At 36.7% G+C, this 13,500-nt stretch overlaps 1 protein-coding gene across 3 annotated transcripts in view; it reads left to right on the top strand.

Moving 5' to 3' along the window:
* Nucleotides 1-1,891: 1,891 nt before the first annotated feature.
* Gbe1 (1,4-alpha-glucan branching enzyme 1) overlaps nt 1,892-13,500 on the top strand; it is a 268,831-nt gene continuing 257,222 nt past the window's right edge. Inside the window, exons 1-2 of one of the 3 annotated variants that reach the window (XM_071615136.1) lie at nt 1,892-1,963; nt 2,225-2,424. In XM_071615136.1, the coding sequence (XP_071471237.1) occupies nt 2,273-2,424 (152 nt within the window). In that variant the 5' untranslated portion in view covers nt 1,892-1,963; nt 2,225-2,272. Of the gene's footprint in view, nt 1,964-1,987; nt 2,425-4,470; nt 4,593-13,500 lie in introns of those variants that run through there. The other 2 variants (XM_071615135.1, XM_071615137.1) reach the window with 2 other exon arrangements.

Below are 13,500 nucleotides of genomic sequence, written 5' to 3'. Positions count from 1 at the left end.
TTCTCTACTACCCTAGACCAAGCCATCATCTTTTCCTTTAGGCATTATAGTAGCCTCCTAATTTTCTACTTCCATTCTTCTATCATAATAATCCATTTGTCTTATAGAGAATATTAAAAGGATATAAATCAGATCTTATCCATTTCCTGCTCAAAAACCTCCAATAAATTTAGGGCCAATAGGATCAAATGCATATATATCTCTTGTTAAATTCCTGATACTCACTCTTCTCACTATATATCAGGTGACTAGTTTTTTCTTTCCTTCTTTTCTTTCTGATTAGATCAACTCAATTTCCTTATTATGCAATTTTTTTTTTTTTTTTTTTTTGCCCCAAATGCTCTTCCTTTTATGGCTACTTCCTTCTTGTCACTACATTTCAGTTTAAATTCAGTTCTGAATAGTATTCCTTGAGCATCAGGCTTAAACTAGAACTGTTTGCTCAATATTAATGCTGGTGTTCCATACACCATCAGAATTTCAACTAGGACTTGTGTTCACTGCTTATCTACACCTGAGTAGGTGACTGGCACTCTTCAAAAACTGTACTGAATGGAGAACAAAATAGACTAGGTTTCTGCTCTTGTGGAGCTCATCTTCTAAAGTAGATTAATAAATAAAAAACACATAAATTTTGTAAACAGTTGTACAGAAGAGAATGAGTTGAAATAAAGGATTTTGTGGAATCTATTTAGACAACAGAATGAAAAGACTCTCAGTGATAAACTGACATTTGTTATTTGACCTGAATGAATATTGGGAAGGACTAGCCACAGAGCTCAGGCAAGAGATTTCACAACAGAAAAAACAGCAAGTAAATGATCTCAGAGGCTGCAGAGTTCAGTGAGTTCCAGAAAAGTCAATGTGACCACACCATAGGGAAGCTGGGGAACAATGAGAAAAGATCTAGAAAGGTAGTCAGGATGGCAGAAAGGATAAGACAGATTTTAGGTTGTTTTGGAGATAGTTGTTTTAGATTATGCAAGCCTTGTTAGGGGGCATTAAGTTTGCAGTTTACAAACTTTAAGTTTGTGTGTTTTGTATTTTACAAACATTTGCATATTCTTTATCCTCTGTATGGACAAAAAAAGATATGCTTTAAAGTTGTCCAAGCCCTCTAATCATTCACATTCAGGTCCTCTGTTACTACCTATATTTTTCAAGACTTTATTAATCTTCACAAAAACTCATTTTGGATATTTCAAAACTTGAGGCCCAAGGCTAGAATTTGCATTGGCTGAGAAATTTTCAAGCCTGTCCAGTTTTCAGGTAAAACTTCCTGAGTTGCTGGGTCCAATTCTTCTGGTGTCCAATTTTGTATTCCTGAAAAAGCATCACTGAACCAAAAGTCAGTCACTTAATAGGAAAGGAAAAAAAAACAGAAGGAACTTTCCACTTCCAAACTTAAGCCAAAAGAGAGATTTCTTGCTTTATCATTGTTATTGTCAAGAGTGGAATTCTCCAGGTCATACCTCATCAAAACTTAATCACTGCAAATCTTGTACATCTATTATCAAAGACAAATGCCTTTTTCTATTTTGGCCCATGGGGAATGGGAAAAGTTCTTGTCATGGTTTCAGACAACAGCCTCAGAACACCAAATTATGAGGGGGATCCTAAAATACCCTCTCTTGGTTAAATTCAGGATACATGACAAACTTAAGGACAGCCCTATCTCCACTTGACTGTTCCTCTCCCCGTGAATTGAGCTGATTTGTTTGAAACTGCCTCAACAAGAAATTCTCAGAAATTAGAGAAGGAAGGTCTCTTTAAAGAAAACCATATTCACAGTATCCAGTTGAAGGGAACACTCAGTTGTGCTGCTCAAAGAAAAAAAGCGAAGGGCCTGCTCCGGAACCCCAAACTGGGTAAAGGTAAGGAAGGACAAGGCTGAGCCAAGTCGGCGTGTGACCCGCCTTCTGGGGTGGCCTTAGCCAGCGGAGAAGAGATTGGGGAGAAAAGGGTAAGTCCTCGCAGGCTCCAGGTGCGAGCCGCGTGAGTGGGCGGAGAGGCTGGGCACCTCCTATCCGCTCCGGGCGTGCATCCAGAGACCACCTGCTCGGGCCCTGCTCCTCCCCGTTGGCGGGGCGGGGGGGGGGGGGAACGGGCCGGCGGCCGCACTCTGCAGCTATAAAGGGCCCCGGGCCGCTGCTGCTCGCCTAGGCTCGCCTTCAGCTCCGCCCTCGTAGCCTTTCTCTCGGCCTGAGCTCGCGCTCTCGCGCAGGCCCCACTCGACCCTCTCGGGCCTCGGCTACTCGGGCCTCGGCGGAAGATGGCGGCTCCTGCGGGTTCGGCAACTCCCGCGGCTCCGGCCAAGGGCTCCGAAGCGGCGCTGGCTGCCGCCTTAGCGGACGTGCCTGAACTGGCCCGACTCCTGGAGGTTGACCCGTACCTGAAACCCTTCGCCGAGGACTTCCAGCGCAGGTAACATGCCACCCACCCGCAGCCCGCCTTCCGGGAGCTGGCTCGGCGTTCCAGCCGCCGCCACCCTTCCCGTGCGCGCATGCGTGCGCGTGCTGCCCTGCCTCGCTCCAGTCTTCGCCGCTCCCCGCCCCTCCCTCCCTCCCTCCCGTGGTCTCCGCACGTCCTCCGCCCGCAGGAAGCTTGGTGGGCGTGGTATCCTGTACGCTCTGGTTATGGCCTTTAGTGGTTTCCCCAAGTTGTGCGTGACCGTCCTGACCCTGGGAGTGGATGCTGAAGCTCCAAAGGAACTTCACCCGTCTCCCCCCTTTCCAGTCAGCGGCTTGCGCCATAGCGGACGTGTTTGGCTTCCAGCGCTCCTTTCCCCCTGTGCTGCGGGTTTCCTCACTTTGTTAACCGCCCGCTTGTTCCTCCGAACGAGTGCGGACCCGACTCGCGATTTGTGTAATTGCGTATTTAAAACCTTCTAGTTCACTTCATAGCAAATATTGGGATTTTATCTCCAAGAGGATTTTTCAAAGAAAGATACTATAGATTTTCCCGTTACTATTCCACTTCTTAGGGAAGCTCAAGCCTATCTTGATCACGTTTTAACTCTTGGATAAACATTGATAGTGATTGTACAGCACACTCGTCATGCTTCACACTGCCTCCAGACTTCTTGGGGTCCATTCAGGATGTTTTAATATAGCGTCATGCTTATCCTGTTTCATTGGTTTCCCACAAATAAGTAGAATTTAGTAATTCTAATCAGCCAAATTCAAAAGGTCTCCTTTGTAAAATTAGAATAGTAGTTACGTTCATTTGTGAGGTAAGCCTATTGTTATTTAGTGGTTTCTGCTCTTTAAGCAGAGCCACTGCAAGATGAAAACTTGCAACAGCATATACACAAGTAATTTAAGTCATAGGAAACATCTAGCACGTTGGTGACGTGAAGCAGCATTGACAGTAATCAAAATGGGTTGATTGTGAGTTTTAACAAGCTCACAGTCTCAGCATCGCCACCATATTACCTGAGTTAAGTCTAATCACAGTAAGAAACTCATGAGCAAAAAAGCTACTCTAGAGATTGTAAGGAGACTGAAGTTGTACACATCTCATTCTGGAGTTTTTATATCGTAATGAATAAGCCCCCTTGAAAGTAGCCTTGTTGAGCTGTTGAACTCATCAGATGATTATGCCTTTATATAAAAGCAACGGGGAGCAGTCCCCTGAAATTGCTTTCAGAATATGCAGTATAGGCTCTCAAAGAGTGCACATAATCTTTAGAGTTGAAGACTGGTTTCAATTTACAAATAGTTAAAAAGAAAAAAAAAAAGGTAAAAGAAGGTGATTAAAAAATGTAGACTTTGTTTTATAAGTTGTTCCTTAAGACATTCTAGGGTCTGAGGGTATAGTTCATTGATAGAGTGTTGTTTTGGCATGCCCAAGGCCCTGGGTTTAATCCCCAGCATTGGCAGAATTCTTTTTCCCCCTAAAAGAAAACATGGGGAATGTCTTTCCTCTCTGTCCTCCCATTTTAAATGGTCAGGAACAAACTTCTTTTGTCAAGGGTTTCTTTCATGAAACTCCTTTGGGATTGAAGTAATTATAATCATCTCTCATGGTTTGTTAAAACTAATGAGGAGGACAAAGGCCAAAATAAATAAGGGTTCTTGGTAAAAAGAACTGGTCCAATGGGTCCTTATAAGCCTCACTCTGACCTGGATTCTGCTTTTGTTTTAGGTTGAGTAATTGCCATTTTGTATTAAACATGTTCCATTTAGGCATAGCAAGTAGCAATTTGGCATTGGTAACTTTAAATTGTTAATAGTGGAAGAATAAGAAAATTCCTCCTTCAAAGTCTGGTTGTTCTACTTATTGATCTGTTAGAATGTGTCCCTTCCAATATTCAGTGTTGCCAATGTGATGTAAAAACAGGTGGGACTTTTATTAGTATGCGATGAGGTCATAAGGACTCCTTCCTTGTGAATGGGATTAAGGCCCTTTAAAAAAAAAAAAAGCCTTCCTCCAGCTTTTCCTCCTTTTGCCCTTCAATCATGTAAGGACACAGCATTCCTTTCCTTTGGAGGGTGCAGCAACAAGGTGCCTTCTTGGAAGCAGAGAACACTACTTCCCTGACAGCAGAACCTGCTGATCTCTTGTTCTTACATGTTCCAGTCTCCAGAACTGTGAGAAAATAAATTTCTGTTTTTTAATAAATTATCAAGTTTCAGGTATTTTGTAGTAGCAGTACAAATAGACTAAATCATTTGTTATATTTCCTCTTCATTCCTAGTAACCCACTTGGGCAGTGTGTTCTTGGCTTAACACAGATATACTAACAATTGACCATTTAAGTCCAGTGTATGCTTACTAAGGAGCAAAGAAAAATTGAGGTACTAACAACAATATATAAGAATGGTGAAGAGGTGAGCAATTTCTTCTCATTGATGGACCATCATCCTTGTCCAGCCAGCATTTCCTCATTTGAAATTGGGTTAGATCTGTTTGTTTTTCTTTTCACCTTCTCTGTTAAGAATTCTGAAATGTGGAGGATTAGTGAGTTATTCTGTGCTATAAAATAAAAATTAGTACATGATTAGTACCTCCGTGATTGTCTCATGGATTGGCTACTTAATATGACATTTCCACTTGGCTCTTTTGCATTTGTTTTTTAACCTGCCAGTTTACGCTGCAGTTTTTTTGTCATAATTTCAAAATCCTAGTGCTTTAAAACAACATTTAATTGTCCCCATATTACCTGCCATCATGAGTTAGCCAAAGGGCTGTTGTCACAGTATATAAGGACCTAGGCTTATGAAAGGTTTGTTTTGAAACATGCTTCTATAATGGATAGTGGCAGGAAATAGAGAATAGGTTGAACTATGCATTTTTTTTCTTAAAGCTTTTGCCTTTCTGTTGGTAAATTACATTGACTGGTGCAGGTCAGCTTGCCATGTGGGTGGAACAGAAGAGGACCAATTTTGGGGAACATTATTCAGAACAATATGTTTGAAATAATGCTAATTTATATGCTTTGTTTAAATTTTATATAGGACTTTCATACATATTATGATATTTCATGCTCATAACAAAACCACGAGGTAGTTAGGATAGGCATTTTTTTCTTTCACAGGTGAAGAAAGTGAGATTTGATCAGGTGCCTGGCATGAATTCACATGGCTTGTAAGTGCTTCAGCTGGGATTAATTTTTACTAAAACCTTCCCCAACAAGTTCACAAACAACTTCTTGATAGTTTAATGGATACCTCTCTGTTTTTTTTTTTTTTTTTTTTTTAGCATTGTACATGTGGATCACTTTGTGGTTCCTTGAAGCCATGGTCTTCCTTTTCTTCCATTATCATTGAGGTTTCTCCTCAGCTTTTTTCAGACCATTTAGTGTGAGATGCTCAGGGCTCTTCCCTAGGTTTTTTGAGTATTTCTGCTTAATATATTTAACCTAGAAATTTTTACCATCCTGTGGATTCCATTTTCTGAGGATACCCTCCATCTGTTTTCATTTCAGATCTTTCTCCTAATCTCAGGAATATTAATAAACACCTTTATTTCAATGTCCTGTAAGTACAAAGCTCAATATGTATAAAATTGAACTTAAGGTTTTTCATTCCAAATGTGTTTGGCCCTTTATACCCTCTGTCAGTGCATGGTATCCTCAATTACCAATTGATCAAGCCTGAGCATGAAGACATGTTCTTAATTACTCTCCTCTCTCTTCATTTGAGTCTGTTCTGTTGTGGCTCCTCATTCAAATATATACTATTCTGCCTTATAGCTATTACTTTGTTTTTGAATCTTTACCCTGCCCTACTCACTCCACTCATCTTTACTCAAAAACAGTAATTAGAATGAACTTGGAAATAGGTAAATCTGAGCCTGATGTTCTTTTGCTTAAATCCTTTCAGTTCTTCATTTCCCTTATGGTACAGTCCATATTCCTTCTCATGACTTCCAAAGGGTCTATTTTCTAGACTCTTTGTGGACTTTTTCAGCTTCATCTTTGCATCTTCCCTCTTATTCTGTACTATCTAACCAGAGGTGAGTTGGGGGACATACTGTAAGGTGCACTAAGATATCACTAAAATAAATCAGAAATGTGATCTACATTTTCTATATGTAATCCTTTATCCTTGAATATTGCCAATTTTAATTTCTTATGTATTTCTCCCAAGAAGTTGGGAGAGGTCTAAAAAAAAAAATCACTGAATAAATGTCAAGACAAAACAAGAATTAAAGAAATTTTCTGGTCTTTATCAAAACAGTGACTGTGTTTCAGCTTAGGAGTGAATTAATAAATGAACCTTTTTCTGTGTTTTTTTTAATTAATATAAAATAATTTGCCCCATAAAATACATCTTTAATGAATGTGTGAAAAATATCAGGTTGAAGGTGTGCCAATATATTGTCGCTTTTCTGGATGCCACAGATTTAGTCTCGCCTTGGGTCTAGATAGTCTTGTGATCTCTGCTTGATGCATTCATTGCTTCTATCCCATACTAAGTTCCTATACATGCTTCTGGATATGGCTTGCAGATATGTTGTATGCCTTCCTTGACTTCTCTGTATCCGTAAGGTTTAAAATGGGGAAAGAGGTTTTGTGAGCTCAAGTGTGTTAAGTGTTACAGTTATAGTGATGCTCTGTACTTAGTTAGAAATAAGAATATTTTTTACATTGGTATTTAATTAGAATTGGAAAGTAATTTGGATTTGGTGTGTCAGCAATTATACTAACAATTGGTTCTCACTGCATAGAAGTTTTAAATGATAGCTTAGCACCAGGCTAGGTTGTAGGCTCTGAAGAAGGTCAAATGTCTGTGATTTAAGAAAACAAGGAAGAATCTGAATATTATGAGACCTATGTGATGTGCTCTTCTGTTGCCCTTAGCAGCTGAATTCTGTACTAATTCCAGAGTCACTCCTGTATTCTCTGCAGCAGTGGTCAAAAGGCTGTACCTCTTCTCATTTTCAAAGTGCCTTAAAATGACTTTATGGAACATTCTGATTTAGTTTTAGCTCTGGCCTTCTGTGCCACAGTCACTTCTGTGGAGAAGTGACTCTTTAAAAAAAAAAATATATATATTTATATATATATATATATAAATATATATATATATATATTTATATATAAATAAATAAATAAATATATATATATATAGTTGTAGTTGGATACAATACCTTTATTTATTCATTTTTATGTGGTGCTGAGGATCGAACCCAGTACCTTGCACATGCTAGAATGCTAGGTAAGGGCTCTACCTCTGAGCCACAACCCTAGCCCCCCTAAGAAGTAACTCTTCGAGTGATAACTTCTTAGAGGATTCTTTTTAGCTCTCACCATGCTGGGTCCTAGTTAATCAGTGAGATGATAATACAGTCCTGTGAAATGTGCTACAGTTTTAGATTGATCAGTGTCTCATGCTGTTGTTATTTGTAATCGTGCATTAAGCCTTGATTATGCATTTATTGGTATTAAAGAAAAACATGAAAGTGTGTTCTTCTGAAAGAATTGCTGCTACCATATACCTTTTTTTCTAAAGTCAGCTTATTTTTTTTTTTTTTTTAACTTAAGAATAGATTCTCTTCTTGTGGTAATGTCTGCTCATCAGTATATGTTCACCACTGTTTTTAATCCAGGGTTCTTTTGTGTTTAATACCAAAAAAGAGCCCCATTCAGTTTTGTGTTTAGGGGAAATGTGACAAAAGGAAAATTCCACATTAAACTCATGTTATTGTACAACTTACATTCATTGATTTATTATATGTTTTCATTGCAGATTATTTAACATTGTTTGTTATGGTGACTAACCTGTAAAACTAATTTTTTTCATGTTTAAATGATTAGAATTACTTAGGCTCTAAGTTTAGTTTTATCACATATACAATGAAGAAAATATTGCTGAATGCTTATGTTACAAAGTATAATAGCAAGACAAGGATTGAATTTTGGCTTTCATAACTGTCAAATAGCTTTGAGTTCAAGGGTAAATTAATCAACCTCTGTGAACTTCATTTTTTTCCTTGGTAAAAGATAGGCTAGAAAGTTCTGTCCATCTTGAAAACTATAGCTACATGTAAAGATGCTCAGTAAATAATAATTTGATGATAGTACTATTGGTTAACTTTTCAGTTTGAATATTTACTAGAATTTACTTTTCAGATGATTTTATTTTCTTTAATGCTATATACTGAAATCAAACATCTTCTAAATACTATGACTACAAATCCTCACAACTCTGTTTTGTTGGTTAACCATGTCCTTACTTCAGGGGGTTCCTTCTTTTTGCTGTAGAAATGATTGTATGAATGAGTTAAGGTGGATGGTAGTTTTAATCATGATCTAATAGAGAAGGAAAATAATATGTTTAAACTTTGATCTTTAATTTGGATAGGAAATGATAAGGCAATTGCCAGTTTACTATAAGCTGAAGGCAAGATGAGTCCTGGGATATAATGAGCACAAAGCTCTTTTATTGAGAGAGGTAAATGCTAGCCTGCAGAAATTCAAAATCACTTTCTCTTGATCTTCCTTTTCTGTCTTTTCTCTTCTTTCATCTGACTGCTAAGTGTTCATATTCTTGAGCATCAAACAGCTGCAGGGATTTTCTTCCTCCTGAACTTTGTATGGTTAGAAGAATGGTCATACTGAGTTTACTAATAGCAGGAATAACTTTGAAAATAAAACTTAATGTGGAAGAAGAAAAAATATATAATATCAAGTTAAAAGTTTGAACATGAACGAATTATTTCAGTACAGTGTGAACTTGTGACATATGACATATTAATAAGAAAAAATGAAATCTGTCTTTTCTTCTTTTTATATTTGATGATTTATTTTCCATGGATTTTATTTTTGCCATAAGAAGCATACAGAAAAGTAATGAAATATTCATATTATTTTAATAGATCTATTGAACCATTGATTATTGAACCATCAAGTAAAATGAGACATAATCTTTGGGGAGATTCACTAGTTCTACAATCCAAAGTATGATATTTAGAATCCAAATCTGTATGTGTACTTCTTGCATAGGTAAATTTTAAATTTTATAAATATTCAACAAATAAGAATTAGCAATTTGTTTCAATGTTACTCGGTATACCTAATTTATTTTCATTTTCATAAATAATAAGTTCCTATCCACAGGTTATATTTAGTTATGAATAGGTGCATAATACCCATATGCATGTTGTTGTTAAAAAAAAAAAAAACACTCAATAACATCACTTTTACATTTAGATTCCAACATACTCTCAACAGAAAATCTTACAAACTGAATTATATAAAGAAAAGTTTGTATTGTTAACTTTTTGAATAAAGTAAAAGTGAGTGGTTTGGGCTGTAGCATGGATCCATACATCTTTATTCTTCTGCTCTATTATCCTTAGCATGCAGTCTATTCTTAAGACAAGAGGATAACTGAACACAGGTTGACACCAGACCCATGTTCCTAGCAGGAACATTTGTGGATTTACTAGAGTGTTCCAAGCATGTTAATTTCTCATAAACAACATCTAGTTCTTTCTGATTACAGATTATTAATCAGAAGTGTCCCATTGTCATCTGTAACTGAATGTGAGCCTGCATTACCATGGCTCAGACATATCTTCCTAAGAGTATTTCCTTTTGCAGGACTCTTTGCTTTTAAGAGGAGGCTACATTTGTCTAAAGATGAAAAGTTCCAGCAAGACTAGGTAACAGACCTTCAACATCACATGTATGTACAGATTTTTCTGAGTAGAGTCCAGGTACTTCCACTTTTTCAGGGAGAGGTTCACAGCTACATTACTTAATATCACTAACCCCTAAGTCATTGTTTTTGATTTGCTAGATCTGATTTTTTTTTTTTTTTTTAAATATTCCTTTCTTCAGGGATTTACAGAACTTTTTCACTGTGTTGTCCCAAAATGAGTTGACCTGATCTCTGATTACTTGGCACCATGTATTGGGAGGCTCCATTGTCGTCTTCTTCTTCTTCTTCTTTTTTTTTTTCTTAGATGGCCTAACCTTAATATTTTGACAAGAAATCAATTTGTTAATTTCTAATTATTTTTCCATCTATCTTGGACTTGTGAAAAACAGCATTTAAGTTATTTGGAGAATAGAATCTTTGTGGAATTACCAAGAAAAAGAGAACTAAATTAAAGATGTCAATTAATTTACACTTAGACTTTCAGACATAAACTGTGTTTTGTTATCTGCATGCAAGCTTTTGAGACTTTAACGTTTTATATTTCAATGATTTCTTTTTAAAGCTTAAAATGTATATGTAGATGCAGTTAGAACTGTCATTCTTCAGAATATGCCCACCACAAACTTTTCATACAAATATAGGATTATCATTATAGGCGAGTTGGGTTTTGTCTTTGACAGTAGGACTAAGGGCAATTTGTAGAAGAATGCCATTCGTGGGGTTTTTTTTTTCCTTTGAAGAAAATGTATTTATATTTTATACATAAAGACTTCACATTTGAATAGTTCCAAATATTGAAATTATTCAGTGATTTCACAGTTAATTATATTTGACTAGAAAATTAATGTCTATTGAGTACCTACTGTGTGCCAATAACTCACACATTTTACTCCCCCTATGTATACATATTAGTAAACCCTTTTAGCAGTTGACAAAATAAATACTTAATTTTTTTATAAGAGCAAGTTTAATTTATTTGTTTTTGCATTTGACAAAATACAACATCCTTTTATGTTCAAAACACTAGAAAAACTAGGGATAATAGGAACATATCTTTTGTAAAAGCTATCTTTGCTAAGCCCAAGGTCAACATCCTTCTAAATGGAGAAAAATTGAAGGCATTCCTTTAAAAACAGGAACATGACAGGGATGCCCTCTTTCATCACTTCTATTTGATATAGTTCTTGAAACACTGGCCAGAGCAATTAGACAGATGGAAGAAATTAAAGGGATACACATAGTAAAAGAAGAATTCAAGTTGGCAGTATTTGTTGATGTTATGATTCTATACCTAGAAGATCCTAAAAGTTCCACCAGAAAACTTCTAGAACTAGTAAATGAATTCAGCAAAGTAGAAGGATGTAAAATCAACACCCATAAATCAAAGGCATTTCTATACATCAGTGATAAATCCACTGAAAGAGAAATTAAGAAACTATCCCACTCACAATAGCCTAAAAAAATAAAATAAAATACTTGGGAATCAAACTAACAAAAGAGGTGAAAGATTTCTACACTGAAAACTACAGAACACTAAAGAAAGAAACTGAAAAAGACCCTAGAAGATGGAAAGATCTCCCAGACTCTTGCATAGGCACAATTAACATGTTCAACATGGTCAAACTACCAAAAGCATCATTTATTTTTGATGTCAGAAGATTAATGTTGTGTCTGGAATTATATTAGTTTTTTTTCTAGGAGGTAATGGGTCTAGCATGCAGTATCATTCCATATTACTATTTAGAGATTATGAGTAATGTCTGAGTTACTGTTGCTTTTTAATTATTTTAACTCTTCTATGAGGAATACTGGTTACTATTCCAGAATTCTGATGTTTCACGAATGAGTTAAAGGTTTTGATTTTATTTTTTCTCTCTGAGCTCTTATCTTTCTGTATTCAAAAATTCTTGGTACTTTTGTTTGCATATTTGTTTTTTGTTTATGCCTGACTCTTCTTCTATCCTCTTGACCTTTTCAGTTGGCAGTTTTGTTTTGTGTGTTTAAGTTGTACTTAAAAGTGATATGCATGTAGTGCAACTAGCAGGTCTCTTTTCGCTTTACTTCTTCAACATGACTTTTATTAAAAGTAATATACTATGTATCCACTATTAAGCAAAGCTCTACTCACAAATATAACACATAGGCAGAAATGTATGCATAGAAATAAAAGTGTATCAAAATTGAGGGTTGATTGCAGCAGGTTTAAAGTGCTTTTTAGTCAGAGACCATTTAAAAAATATGGTGGAGATTGTTTTGAGAATTGCAAATTGTGTTTAAAAACAGTATCATTTTGAAATAATTATAGAATCATAGGGAGTTACAAAACGAATACAGAGAAGGCTCTTGTACCTTTCATCAAACTTGCCCCTGTGGTAATACCTTGCATAACTGTAGTGTGGTATCAAAATCAGGAAATTGACATTTGTACAATTTACAGAGCTCATTCAGCTGTCTTCAGTTTTTACTGAAGTGTCAACACTTCTTTATAGTTTTATTCAATGTATATGTTAACATAACTTAATGGGGGCGATGGTCAGCATCTCATTTGGGGGTTCTTCTTCCTGCTAAGGAGGGTGTAAGCCACCTGGAAATTTAATGTCTAAATTAATTAGTGAAGAGCAAAACACAAATAGTCAGAAATATGTTTACATAAAGCAGAGTCCCTGATAGATCTAGTCCACATGGGTGCTGAAACTAGATAAAGGAAAGATGGCCCTGTGGTTTATTTAAGGGGGTACATCAAAGGCAGGGATAGGGTTTCAAGGGCGGAGTCTTGCTTTGTGATGTCTTGCAGTTAGGAGGTTGATTGGCACCTTGCAGGTCAGATCCATCTCAGGTGCTATGTGGGATCTTTGGCAGAACTTGAGGGGGAAGTTCACCTGCATCACGCGATCTATCCCTGTGGGGGTGCCATGGGAAGTTCCCAAAGCCAGACTTACTTCTTCACTGTTCTACAATGTGCAACAAAGTCCACACACAGCCCATGGATGGCTCGTGACAATAACAGTCACCACTCTTCATACTACCACTCTACTCCAGTCCCTAACTTTGAAAACTGCTGTCTTGGTTTCCATCTCTATAATTTTTTCATCTTGCAGGTATTATATACATTAAATCATATATAAGCTTTTGAGATTGACTTTGTTCTCTATTTCAGCGTAATGTCCTTGAGGTCTGTACAAGTTACACATAGCAATAGTATGTTCCTTTCTGTCACAGCAGTATTCTGTTGATGAATGTACCATCTATTTAGTTTGTTCATTTTCCTGTTAAAGGAAATTTGGATCGTTTCTAGTTTTTGTTTTTTTGGGAATATTACAGTAAAACTTAGATATGAATATTTATGTGCAGATCTTACATCTCTAAAATAAATGCCCAGAAAATAATG

This window comes from Marmota flaviventris, chromosome 8 (genome assembly GCF_047511675.1).
Source record: "Marmota flaviventris isolate mMarFla1 chromosome 8, mMarFla1.hap1, whole genome shotgun sequence".
Classification (NCBI taxonomy): domain Eukaryota; kingdom Metazoa; phylum Chordata; class Mammalia; order Rodentia; family Sciuridae; genus Marmota; species Marmota flaviventris.
This window is presented reverse-complemented; position numbering and strand designations above follow the sequence as displayed.